We start from the raw sequence: 12091 nt of genomic DNA, 5'->3' as shown, positions 1-12091 counted from the left end.
TGGGATCCAGACTGTTGTCCATACTGCCATCAACGAAATGCTACCCTACCGTGTGCAGGACAGAAAGAAAGAGGGAGAGCTTTTAACCTGAATCCTTTAGAATCCTAAATGAGACTACAACCCCACTGACTACCTAACTACAACTAAGCTACTCAGTACCTGGACTGTGTTTGTGAAACTAATTAATTATGTTTGTTATTATTAAATTAAAATAAATTAATAATAAGTTGTTTGGAATTTTTCTTTTTTTTTTTTGGAAAATTGTGTCCAGAAGCATTAAAAAATAATTAAATTCAATTCTAGCTGAAATGAACTCGTTTTTCACATAATGTTCTTTAAAATCCGACATTTAATATCATACCAGAAAAAATTAAATTAAATTAAATTAAATTAAATTAAATTAAATTAAATTAAATTATTTTTTTGTTTTATACTTCCGGTACACAACATCGGAAGAGGCGGGGTTTTATTGTGCTGCGCTCCCCCTGCGTTGGTCATTCAACATGGCAGCGGGACCAATTTCAGAAAGAAACCAAGGTAAACTCATCATTAAACTCTGTTTTGTTTCTTTGCACTTCTCATTCATAAAAGTGCTGGTACATTTCACCGGAACCGGCTCATTTTTACGTACCGACTGCCTCCTTTAGACAGCAGTTTGTGATAAACAAATGGCAGATCACATGGAAACATTGAGTTGTCGCTAGCTTAGCATGTCGCTGATTTTCCTTTGCAAACAGACTTTTTAATCCTTTTACTTGTTACTTATATAGAAGCCAGTTCAGCGATGGTTTTTGGTTGTTTTAAAGTGCGACTCTTCCAAACAAATTAGCAGCAGACTTAACGTCTAGTTGTCCAACAACTACAAGTAGCCGAAGAAGCTAACAACATAGCTTATAGCTTGACTCGGCGGTCATGTTAAACATATTAAACGTCTTTGTTTCGTATCGTGCTGATTTTATACGGGGCTATTTTATTTCTTGATGTGGGTATACAGATATAGGTATTTTAGATGTAAACACTAAACGTGAGTTTCCTGATTAAATATTGTACACGTATAATAAATGTGAGGAGAGTGTGAGAGGCAATAAAGGAACTTTAAGAAGAAGCAAGTAAATAATTTATAAATCTTTTATCCGGTCACAACGCATAGTTATCTGTACACATCTTCTGGCTGAATTATATTAACAGGCCTTCCAAAGGACACAAGCGACTGGATCTCACTGATTAACTAATTTATTTCCAAATATTAGCTATTTTTCTATTCTTGAAGTTTCTCCATCGACTTTTACTTTAATGTCACGTGTGTCCACTGAAAAAGAGATTGACGACCTGTGATGACGCACTGATCATTATGAGGTTTATTTTCTCTTCATGTTTTAGACGCTACTGTATATGTTGGTGGTTTGGATGAGAAAGTGTCTGAGCCGTTACTATGGGAGCTTTTCCTGCAGGCTGGTCCTGTGGTCAACACACACATGCCCAAAGACAGAGTCACAGGCCAACATCAAGGTAAGTAATCAGATCACCTTTTTGGTACGTGTTTTGAAGGATCACTAAAAACAAGCTCATCTAACAGTTTTTGCTACTTTCTCAGGCTATGGCTTTGTGGAGTTCCTCAGTGAAGAGGATGCCGACTATGCCATCAAAATCATGAATATGATAAAGCTCTATGGCAAACCGATCAGGGTTAATAAAGCTTCTGCACACAACAAAAACCTGGATGTCGGTGCTAACATCTTCATCGGTAACCTGGACCCAGAGATTGATGAGAAACTGCTCTACGACACGTTCAGTGCCTTTGGTGTGATCCTCCAGACGCCAAAGATCATGAGAGACCCAGACACCGGCAACTCTAAGGGTTATGCTTTCATCAATTTTGCCAGCTTCGATGCATCCGATGCCGCCATTGAGGCCATGAACGGCCAGTACCTCTGCAACAGGCCCATCACAGTGTCGTATGCCTTCAAGAAAGATTCCAAAGGAGAGCGTCACGGCTCGGCCGCAGAGCGACTCCTGGCCGCTCAGAATCCTCTCTCCCAGGCAGACAGGCCTCACCAGCTGTTTGCAGATGCTCCTCCACCGCCAACGGCTCCAACGCCAGTCCTGACCACGCTGGGAGCTGCGATGGCCATTCCAGGTAAGAAAAATCGAAGTTGTTTTATTGCATTTTGGGCATTTGAACATTGCTGTGGGGTGTTACACAACATTTCAGGCACCGTTCATCAGGTAATGTGGAAAAATCTTGTTTCCGTTAATAAGAAGTTAATAGGTGTCGATTTTAAGTGATTAGCTTACAAGATGAATTTGGGTTTCTGGTACAACTTGACCTACTTCCAGGAAAAAGAAGTAATCAAACTGGAGTGGTCTAAGAATAAAAGTTGTTCCTCATACGTTTTAATCTCTTTTTACATTATGCTCACATGGAACTTCCTGTAGTTTACTTTACATCTGAATGGTTGGACATTAAATAAAAAGAGCAGTATCTATTACACAGAGTTTGTCCAGTGGGCTGTGATGATATATTTTAAATAGTTTTGTCTGTCTAAGAGAACGATGCAGTACTTGAATGATTATCTTAGAATTGCTGTTCAACAGCCAGCCCCATCTTGGGCTCGTTATTCATGGCAGTTAATTATATTACTCTGTTAAACTATCGATTAAAGTACAAACGGCGTCAGTTAAACTTAATTTACGAAAGCGTGAGTTTGCCTTCTTTTGCACACACACAATCCAATTGTTGACCCAATCCTGTTTGGAAATAGACAGGACGTTATACCTGCTGCTCATGCTTCCTGTACGCTCAGTTATTGTGATCATTTTATTCTAAGAAGTAATAAATTCTGAGTAATTAGCAGGTGATATGCCGGTCATGTTGTTGTGCTTCCTTTTGTTCTTCTCGGGATAATCTCTAAACAGCAGCAGTATGTGATTAATTGTTATAGATTACAGGCTGTCATGGGAGTAGATGAGTTTCCATCATGAGCATTAAGATGATGTAGGAAGTGTGTCTGTGCTGCTCTGGATGATGCCTCTTTTATCAGTAGGTGATAAAGAGATTATTTTTAATCTAACTAATCTTGATCAGTGTGTGGAGTAAAGTGAACATGACAGCTGACAGATTGGTCCTTTAATGAAGTTCTTCATAGATATTACATTAGCTACCATGGGTAGATCATTATAAGTCACATTGCTCTGCTCAAATGTGAAATATGAGACTCACTTTGCAAATGCAACCTGTTTGCGTGCAGGCATGCCACCTCCTGGTGCTTTCCCTCCTGTTCCTCCACCTGGATCGATACCTCCATCAATGCCCCCTGCTATGGCTATACCACCAGTAGCTGTGACACCAGGCCCGCAGGGTGGTGGCGGACCTCCACCGGGACCACCACCGTTCCCTCCTGGCAGCATGCATCCAGGTAAAGCTACATTTATGCTTTCAATGTGTTTCCATATTCATTCCTTGTGGAAAGTAATGCAGTAGTATGTTATAAAAGTTTAGATATGTATATTTACATGCTTTTTATGTAGTTCTTGTACATATGAGCCTGCATGACGTTATCAGTTATAGATTACCTGTGTTTGGCGTATTTAAATATACCTGGAGTTTCACTCTTACCAGTTTGGTCCATGTGGACAAATGTTAAGCTTGAGCTTGCTTTGTTGCTGCCATGCAGGTATGCCTCAGATGCCCATGCCTCCTCCTGCTCCTCCTGGCATGGTGCCTCCGCCTCCTGCTCCACCAGGATCAAACCCCCGGGCACCGCCGCCCCCCAGCATGCCTCCACCACCACCTATGGGCATGCCTCCCAGAGCGCCATATGGGCCTCCCACAGGTAAGCGCTGTGGCATCTCCTTCAGTCTTTGTTGTCTAATAAAAGTTTCTCTGAGCACCAAAATAAGAGGAAAAGTCCTTCAAAGAAACATTTCCCTGTAAAAAGAATCATTGAAGGGTTCTCTCCGTAACACAACTGATATTATGCATTGAAAATGGTTTTGCTGTCTTGCGCTCAGGTTGCGCTGTTGTTGATGAAACACATTGATAATTTAGCATATAAAATAAACATTTGAGCTGTGAGATGATTTGGAAAGCAGTCAAATGTTCATTGACTCATGCTGATGCCTGTGAAGGTACCCTACTAAAATTTGTGAGCCAAGCCTTAAAAAATGTATTATTGCTGTTACACCAGCCAGCTGTGGCACAAAATCTGGGCTCTGATACCCAGAAGAAAGGATATGGGAAGGAAGCTGAATAAGATGTAACATCATGTTGGGCGGCATGGCAAGACAGCAGTTAGCACTGTTGCGTCATGGCAAGAAGGTTTCTGGTGTGAACCCCGGCTCCTGGTAGCGTTTTACAGCGGTTTTATCAGACTGTGACCACTTGTTCTCTCTCTCTCAGGCCCTCCTGTCCCTCCAGGCATGAGAGGGCCTCCTCCTCCCATGCCTCCACCTGGCTATGGTGCCGGTCCTCCTCGACCACCTCCCTTTGGCTTCCAGAGAGGACCTCCGATGCCACCGAGGCCCCCAGGTGTCCCCCCACGGGCTCCTCTGAGAGCACCGATGCCATCGTAATTCCTGTTAGATAACTGTCTGTCATTTTGCTTTTTTTTAAAAAACGCATCCTTAGGCTTAGTTTGTATGCGTGAGAGTAATTTAACCACCTGTTTGTATTTGGGGTTTTTTTGGTCATTGTACAGATGAACAACAAATAAAAAATTTTAGTACAATTCTTTACTGTTTTTATTTACTCTGACAACAAAACACAGCATCAAATAACAGACTTGTGGCTCTAAAAGGGACACAGATCAGATGTTGCTTTCAAAGTATAGTTTTATTCCTCCCGGAGCATCTGTGTGCTCAGAAATCTTATAGAAGAATTGTTGGAACTATTGCTCCTAGGTGAGCTGTTGTGGGGGCATGGGAGGAGGTCCGGGGGGTGTATCCAGGACAGCTGGAGGAACTGGAAACTGCTGGAATGACAGTGTCACTGTGCCTAGTGAAGACATACACTGAGAGGGTCCTTTAAGCTTGAATGAAATTTACAGCTGCCCACATGGATAAACCAAACTCCTCCTGGATGAAGGTTTTATGATCAGAGGAGACAAAAATTGAGTAAAGGTGAGGATTTCACACCTAACAACAGCACCAGCTGTCAAGCATGGTGGTGGTAGCATCATGCTGTGTGGCTGTTTTGCTAGCAGTGGTACTGGTACACTGCACAAAGTGTATAGAAAAATGAAGAAGGCGTATTACTTCAAACCAAGTCCTAGATGTTTTTAACTTGTACACAGTTGCGTGTTCCAACAGGACAATGATTCCACGCACATCAAAACTGGATTTGAATGGATAAAGCAGGCTAACCTTCTGGAAAGCCCAACCTCAAGCCTGCTGAAAATCTGTGGGCTACAATTTAAAGCTGGGTCGGTACCAGGAAACTTACCAGTTTAAATGAACTACCAATTCTGCCAAGAAGCATGAGCAAATATCGAGCTAGAATTATGCCAGAAGTTTGCTGATTGCTACCAAAAACACTGTGCAATTTGAAAAGGCTCACTTAACTAAGCATTAGTGGGGATTATGTACACAGGAAAATGGCGAGAATGATTTTTCCAGAGTTAACATTTTCATCTAAGAATAATTTTTACTCATTTTGGATTGTAATCATTTCGATTGGCCACTGGAGTTGAACAGAGAAAAAAAAAACGGAGGAAATTCCTAAGTTTCCTAAGTTTCCTTTCTGCTGCTGTCCCGCAGTGGAACAGAGACAACTGTCAGCGGTGAGCCAGGTAAGTGAGTAAAGTGCTTAATAATGATTTCATTTAGGATAAAATGGGGATTTTTTTGTTTATCTGAAAGGTAACGCCTGTAAGTAACATTAAAGCTTGCGAGTTTGTGACAAGGTTGGTTAGGGGGGAGCAAGCATGGGAGAAGGCGCTGGATCCGGGGAAGGGAGTGTGGTATCAGTGTGCATGTGTGCGTGCGTGTCGGGGTGTGTGTCCTGAGTTCAGCCTGAGAAAGTGTCCTTTCGCCTGTTAAGTATGGAACTCCAAAGTGTTCAAAATTAAATAAATAAATAGGTCAAGATGAAATAAATAACTATGTGAATAAATAAGACACAGATATGTAATGTGAGAATGATATTGTGAAATAATGGAACACATTTTGAAAACAATGCTCATTATTGTGAAACATATTACATTCTGCTATATATATTTTCTTATTATTGTGAAATATTATTTCATGGTCATTATTTTTCACAATAACAGAGATTATTCCTGAGGCATTTTATTTATTTCCAGCCGTTTATATTCCAAAATGACCTTTTTTCAAAGTCAGTCTTTATTTCAAAATCCCGTTTTTTCCCGATGGTCTATTTATTTCATAATGCGACTTTTCAGCAGAATGACTGTCTGTCAATCAAGAAAGACAGGGCGGAGCCAGTTGTGTGATTGGTTGCTCCTTTACTCAGACATAAGTAATAGCACATGAATTGTCGATTTAGGTTTAATGGTGCAATGCATCTCCTATGCAGCTGGCGGCAGTATGCAGCTCAAAATAAACTTAAGGCACCGACAAACGCAAAACACTGGGCGCGAATAACGTTACAGGTGTATCAATTCTTGTGAAGGGCATGGCTGCAGGAAACAAGTCCGTTTCTGAGTTACTCAGAGCACTTGCTAACCGCTTAGATTGAACGTCTTCACCTCAGTCTGCGTATTGCAGCAGTGTACTGGAGATGAAGTGGTCCCTGGTCCAAGTTCTCATCACAACCGCACAGTGTTAACGTTAGCAAATGCTAACGCTATCACAGCTAGCTCCACTCCACGAAACGCTGTTCAGGGTAAGTAACGATATGTTATTATTGCTTGGTTAGTCTGTCTGTCTGGCAAAAATGAGCTTTTTAATCAGTTTAGTCACAGATTTTTTTTTAATACTGTTTTTTATCATAGCAAAGAATTCTATAAATTAGGTAAGAGAAAATAATTGTCTTCTGGGTTAATGTCTGTATTACTATTTACATTGTTGTAGGTAATAGTTATTCATGACTGTTTTAAAGTGGCTTATCTTCTGTGCTAATATGGAAGACAAGTAATCTATGTGAAAGAAAAGAAAGCAATTTTAGTTCAACGTAGTGATTTTGTAAGTGGGTATAATTTGAAAATGCTTTTACTAGTACAGTGGATGTTCTTTAAATATTTAACATTTAAAGTGTGTGTCACTTTACAGACTCCAACTTCAGTTTTGGTTTGGTCTCACCGTTGTAGGTCATAACACAAACAAGTCGTCAAGTCAAGCAGCTGAGGAAAGGGCTTAAGGAAACCATGGTATGGCCGCTTCTGACAGAAAGATCAGACATCATTCCTCCTTTCTTACCAAGGGAATCAGAGACTGCTCCCTGTTGTGAGGTAAGGTCAGGTCACATCTTTTAACATCTGAATAGTAAAGCTATTTGGTTAATTTATGAAGGATGAACATTAATTGTTGACACAAAACACCAATATACTGTTTTGTATGCGTGGGTTAGTTGAACAGCTGGGTTACATTTAATAAAAATACACCTAATGTTGCTGATGCTCTTAAGACTACAAGATAAGTAAAGCTATAAAATGACTGTGGCCTGCCACAGAAGATGAAGATGAGGAAGAAGAGGAATGCTCTCGAGGATAAATGCAGAGTGGCAGGTTACCTTCGGTCCTTCATTGAAAATGGTAAGTCTGCTGCGATAGGTATTTTGCCATTGGTTTTCTCTGATTATACTTTGGTAAATTACATACAGTCCAGTGATCTTGGGTCATTAACAAAGTACACTATAGTAGAGCTGGGCGATATGAGATTTTTTCATATCACGATATTTATTTTTATTTATTTTTTTATAAAAAGGACAAGAGCGGTGAGGTCTATCGCAATAGTTTAATTTTTCTATTGAGAAAAAGTTATTTCGCAATACATATCGTTATATCGCCCAGCTCTACGCTATAGTATAATTTTGTTTTGTTATTTGCTCCATGCAATACATAAGAGTGGTGGCATTATCAGTTGCACTAGAATTGTATGTAGACTACTTTTAGCTTTGTTAACATAAAAATATCTATAAAAGCTACAACAGCAATTTGAGTGGGGCAAAAATGTCTGGTGCCCTGTATGTAAGTGGTCATCTTTTATGGTATTTCTCCATAAAAGATTCAAAATAATGAATATAGGATGTCATTATAGTTTAAAACCTTCTGTTGCAGCATCTTGTGCACAACAAAAAGCCCTCATCAAGTTTTGGACAGGATGGGAAGTCTTGCCGAGAAATGACTGTGGAAGTGGTCAACAGCAATCTTCCAAAGTCTTCCACCGGTTTTGAAGTACTACGTCTTCCTGCACACTACTGTACCTATGAGTCATTTCTAATGGACATTCAGGTGTGTCTCAACTCTACTGACTCAGGTTTTGGTCTGGTTTACGATTGATTCCATAACCACATGGTAAAATTAGACCATTTCTTCTTTCTTGCATCACATTACTGTACTCGGTGTTCAAAGAAACGGACAATCTAGTGAGTTCTAGTTCTTTTTAATACACTTGACAGTGAAAAATACCGAGTACAGGTGTGCATTTATGGCTTTTTTAATATAAACTGATGAAGAGTTCAGATATCAAAATCAGTTGTTCACTGTACATTATAAATTACACAATATGTTTTGTTTATACTCGCTACTGATACAAAAAAAATTTCTAGAAAAAATTATTTGAATTAAGATGTTACACTACTGTACTGTGTTCATTGTATTAAATCTGCTCAGAGTTGACATGTACTGTATATCCAACCAAGAAATGAATATCATTAAAGTGACAGCTGTATAAAACAAATCCTGTTTTATTGAAAATGAAATTGGTTATGCTGTTTTGAGTCAGTATTAGCTACAAAGCTGTAGAAATTAAAAAAAAAAAAAAATCCTCCTGACATAGAAACTGATTAAATGTAATAATGTCTTTCTACAAGTGATTTTGAAGTATTGGTAGCACAGCAGGGTCTTGTTCATTCAGTGCATCTGGGAGCTGAATCTCAGGAATGGTGATCTCATTTGATGGGCAGCGATTATGTTGTCCTGTCCAGTCCACACCATAATCCTCATCAACCTGAAAGAGCATGCACATGTTTTAAATCTAAACTGAAGAGGTGTTTCCTGCAGCTGTTCCTAGATGGACTTATTGAGTCTGCCAGGGCCTATGTGAGTTGCTTAGGCATTGGCTACCAACTAATTATTCATTCACCCATTCTAGGTCAGGATTGGTTCTCTTCAGGTATAACAAATTTAACTTTGTTTAAAGTATTGCCATCTATACCTGACAGGTGGGATAAAAGAGAATGGCTTGGGAGGCGCACAGCAAATCTCAAAGTTTTCCAATTAATGCTGAAAGAACCAAGGATGTAAATGTATTCTTGTTTTAGCTTTACCGAAGACACCAGAGAAAGTATGATATCTATAATGCTGCTGAAATAGACAAAACCATTTCAATAAACTCGCTATTTAACATCAACCTTGTTATGCGTTATCAGAGAACAATCAACTGCAAACAGCAATGAAACATTCAACTATGTACTATTTAAAGCACTAATGACCCTGTTGTCTAACAAGATGTGATAAGTAAGTAGACTGTGGAAAGCTGGTGAGTCTACTCTCTGTGTAAAAGGTTCCTACAGGCTCCACTGACCCCAGTCTCCGAGTTAACACACTAACAGCTAACACTGCTAAACGTGTCTCAACGCCGAGATGGCGCCGATAGCTTTAGCCGTAGCTGCCCCACTTAGTTTAGACAGTAACAAAAAAAAGTAAGCGATAATAATTCATTGTCAAACGTCATAATTAAGGTCAACACCTAAACAATGCTGTGTACAGAATCACACAGGTGCTCAATTACAGCATAAACTTACCTTAGACCATCCTCCGTCATTTTCCTCCTAATTGTGCTCGGAGACACAGAAAATGTATCGGCAATTACCCCGACGGTTATCCCGGACAGCACTAAAGTCCTGAGTGCTGCACCGGGATTTCTAGACGTGGACGGCCAACATTTGAAGACTGTTCTTCCTCGGCGTATTCCAAACGAACACGGTGCTGAATTGATCTTAAACCTTTGACAATGCTGTCATCGATGCGAACATCTTGAAGAGCAATTATCATCCCAAGCATTTCAGAAACATTTAAACGACTCAAAACAGTATCTACAGGTAAATGATCCCTCTCTATCTGATTTGCTTAAATGAGCAGAACTGGCTGAAGTTCACACCAGTCCGCCATCCTCCGTGACTTTTGACCTAGCACGCTGTTGCTAGCTGCAGTAGCCGTCCGCGGAGCCGGTATCCAGGAAAACTAGTCGATGGTAAACGATAAGCCAATAGGTGCAAAGGTCCAGCCCACTTACATTGATTGACAGACAAAGTCATTCTGCTGAAAAGTCGCATTATGAAATAAATAGACCATCGGGAAAAACGGGATTTTGAAATAAAGACTGACTTTGAAAAAAGGTCATTTTGGACTAAAAACGGCTGGAAATAAATAAAATGCCTCAGGAATAATCTCTGTTATTGTGAAAAATAATGACCATGAAATAATATTTCACAATAATAAGAAAATATATATAGCAGAATGTAATATGTTTCACAATAATGAGCATTGTTTTCAAAATGTGTTCCATTATTTCACAATATCATTCTCACATTACATATCTGTGTCTTTTTTATTCACATAGTTATTTATTTCATCTTGACCTATTTATTTATTTAATTTTGAACACTTTGGAGTTCCATAGGTTAAGCAAAGGTCAACATTATGAGTAATTAGCAGACAGCATTAAGGTATATATGTCACTAAACTAAATTTAGCATTGCTCAATAGCTGCTTTTAGGTAGTATAATTGACCAGGCTAGTGTGTTTTTAACAAATCCGGTGCACCAGTTTTTTATCCAAAAAGGTCTGTGAACACATGTGTTTTACACCAAATTGAGGCATGCAAATCCACTTTTTTTTAACCTAATGTGTTCTGTTATAAATGTGTGTTTTATCGTGGATTGACGTTTGTGGATGTTTCACCTGTTGAGCTAGAAAGCACACCTGCTTTACTCTGAATTGTAAAGTATACATGGTTGCAGTTTTAGACGTTTCTTAAGCCCCTAATGTATTAGATTGGTATTATACAAACTTCCGACTGCTGCAACGTTGAGTTTGCCCTTACTATTATTATTTATTTTTTATATTCATTCACATTATCAGAATATAACACGAGATTGTAAGACACACATGGAATATATTTGTGTTTTTTGTTCAATTTTGTAAGAATTTGTACTGAAAAATATCCTTTTCATATCATTAAGGATGCCAGCTGTGCATATGAAGTGCAGAGAACAACAGAAGTACATATGTTTTGAAGGCCAACTGACCTACTGATCGTTTTTGGATTGCGGTGAGTAAAAAAACATTAAGGTTTTCAGCGTGTTTCGTAGTGTGAATCAGTCAAGCTTTGATGATGATGTTATAATAGCTGCTATACCAAATGTTTAGGTTTATTTTGTTCAGTTTATTTAATTTCACTTTTTTTTTTGCTTGTTCTGGTGTTTATTTCAAATGTGTAATGCAATTGTATTATGTTCACAGTTGCCAAGGAGTTCAACATCCCAAACATATGGCTTCTCTAAGATACTTGATCCAACTGTGAAGGATATGAAAATCCCGGAGAGGGATGGAGTTAAGGTTCCCCCGTATGACCCAGTACATGGAACTTGGTCTTCACTGCCTGTTTGGTTTTGTAGAGACTTCCTTATGTGATGGATGTTAAACAGTCTTGCATTCTAAGCTCATTGCAGTACTTCAATACATGTGAAAATTTCTCTGTTGATATTATGCATGATGTCTTGGAGGGAGTGGCACAATATGAAATGAAACTGATTACGTTACATGATCAGTATACAACATCAAAGGAAGTGGGCAGGAGAATTAAGAGCTTTAACTATGGCTACATGGAACAAAACAACAAACCACCTACAGTGAAGTTGGGAGAGGACTCAATCGACTTGGGGTTAAACGCCATCCAGTCCTGGTGTTTA

The 12091-nt window shown here is 39.2% G+C and overlaps 1 protein-coding gene and 1 long non-coding RNA gene across 4 annotated transcripts; both read left to right on the top strand.

Moving 5' to 3' along the window:
* The first annotated feature begins 453 nt into the window (after nt 1–453).
* Nucleotides 454–4719, top strand: sf3b4 (splicing factor 3b, subunit 4). The gene is made up of 6 exons (XM_004549154.2): nt 454–537; nt 1381–1509; nt 1595–2137; nt 3249–3416; nt 3675–3833; nt 4400–4719. Exons 1-6 carry the CDS (start codon nt 504–506, stop codon nt 4570–4572), a joined length of 1206 nt encoding a protein of 401 aa, XP_004549211.1. The 5' UTR covers nt 454–503; the 3' UTR covers nt 4573–4719.
* A 1871-nt stretch (nt 4720–6590) lies between these two features.
* LOC143414620 (uncharacterized) lies at nt 6591–8856 on the top strand. Of its 3 annotated transcripts, none has more exons than XR_013095271.1 (4): nt 6591–6841; nt 7228–7406; nt 7583–7709; nt 8235–8856. It is a non-coding gene; the product is annotated as an uncharacterized LOC143414620 (long non-coding RNA). The 3 variants fall into 3 exon arrangements; XR_013095269.1 differs by having other exon boundaries at nt 6597–6841; nt 7628–7709; XR_013095270.1 differs by having other exon boundaries at nt 6601–6841; nt 7266–7406; nt 7628–7709.
* The last annotated feature ends 3235 nt before the right edge of the window (nt 8857–12091 follow it).

The sequence above is a fragment of the Maylandia zebra genome, linkage group LG22 (genome assembly GCF_041146795.1).
Source record: "Maylandia zebra isolate NMK-2024a linkage group LG22, Mzebra_GT3a, whole genome shotgun sequence".
Lineage (NCBI taxonomy): Eukaryota > Metazoa > Chordata > Actinopteri > Cichliformes > Cichlidae > Maylandia > Maylandia zebra.
This window is presented reverse-complemented; position numbering and strand designations above follow the sequence as displayed.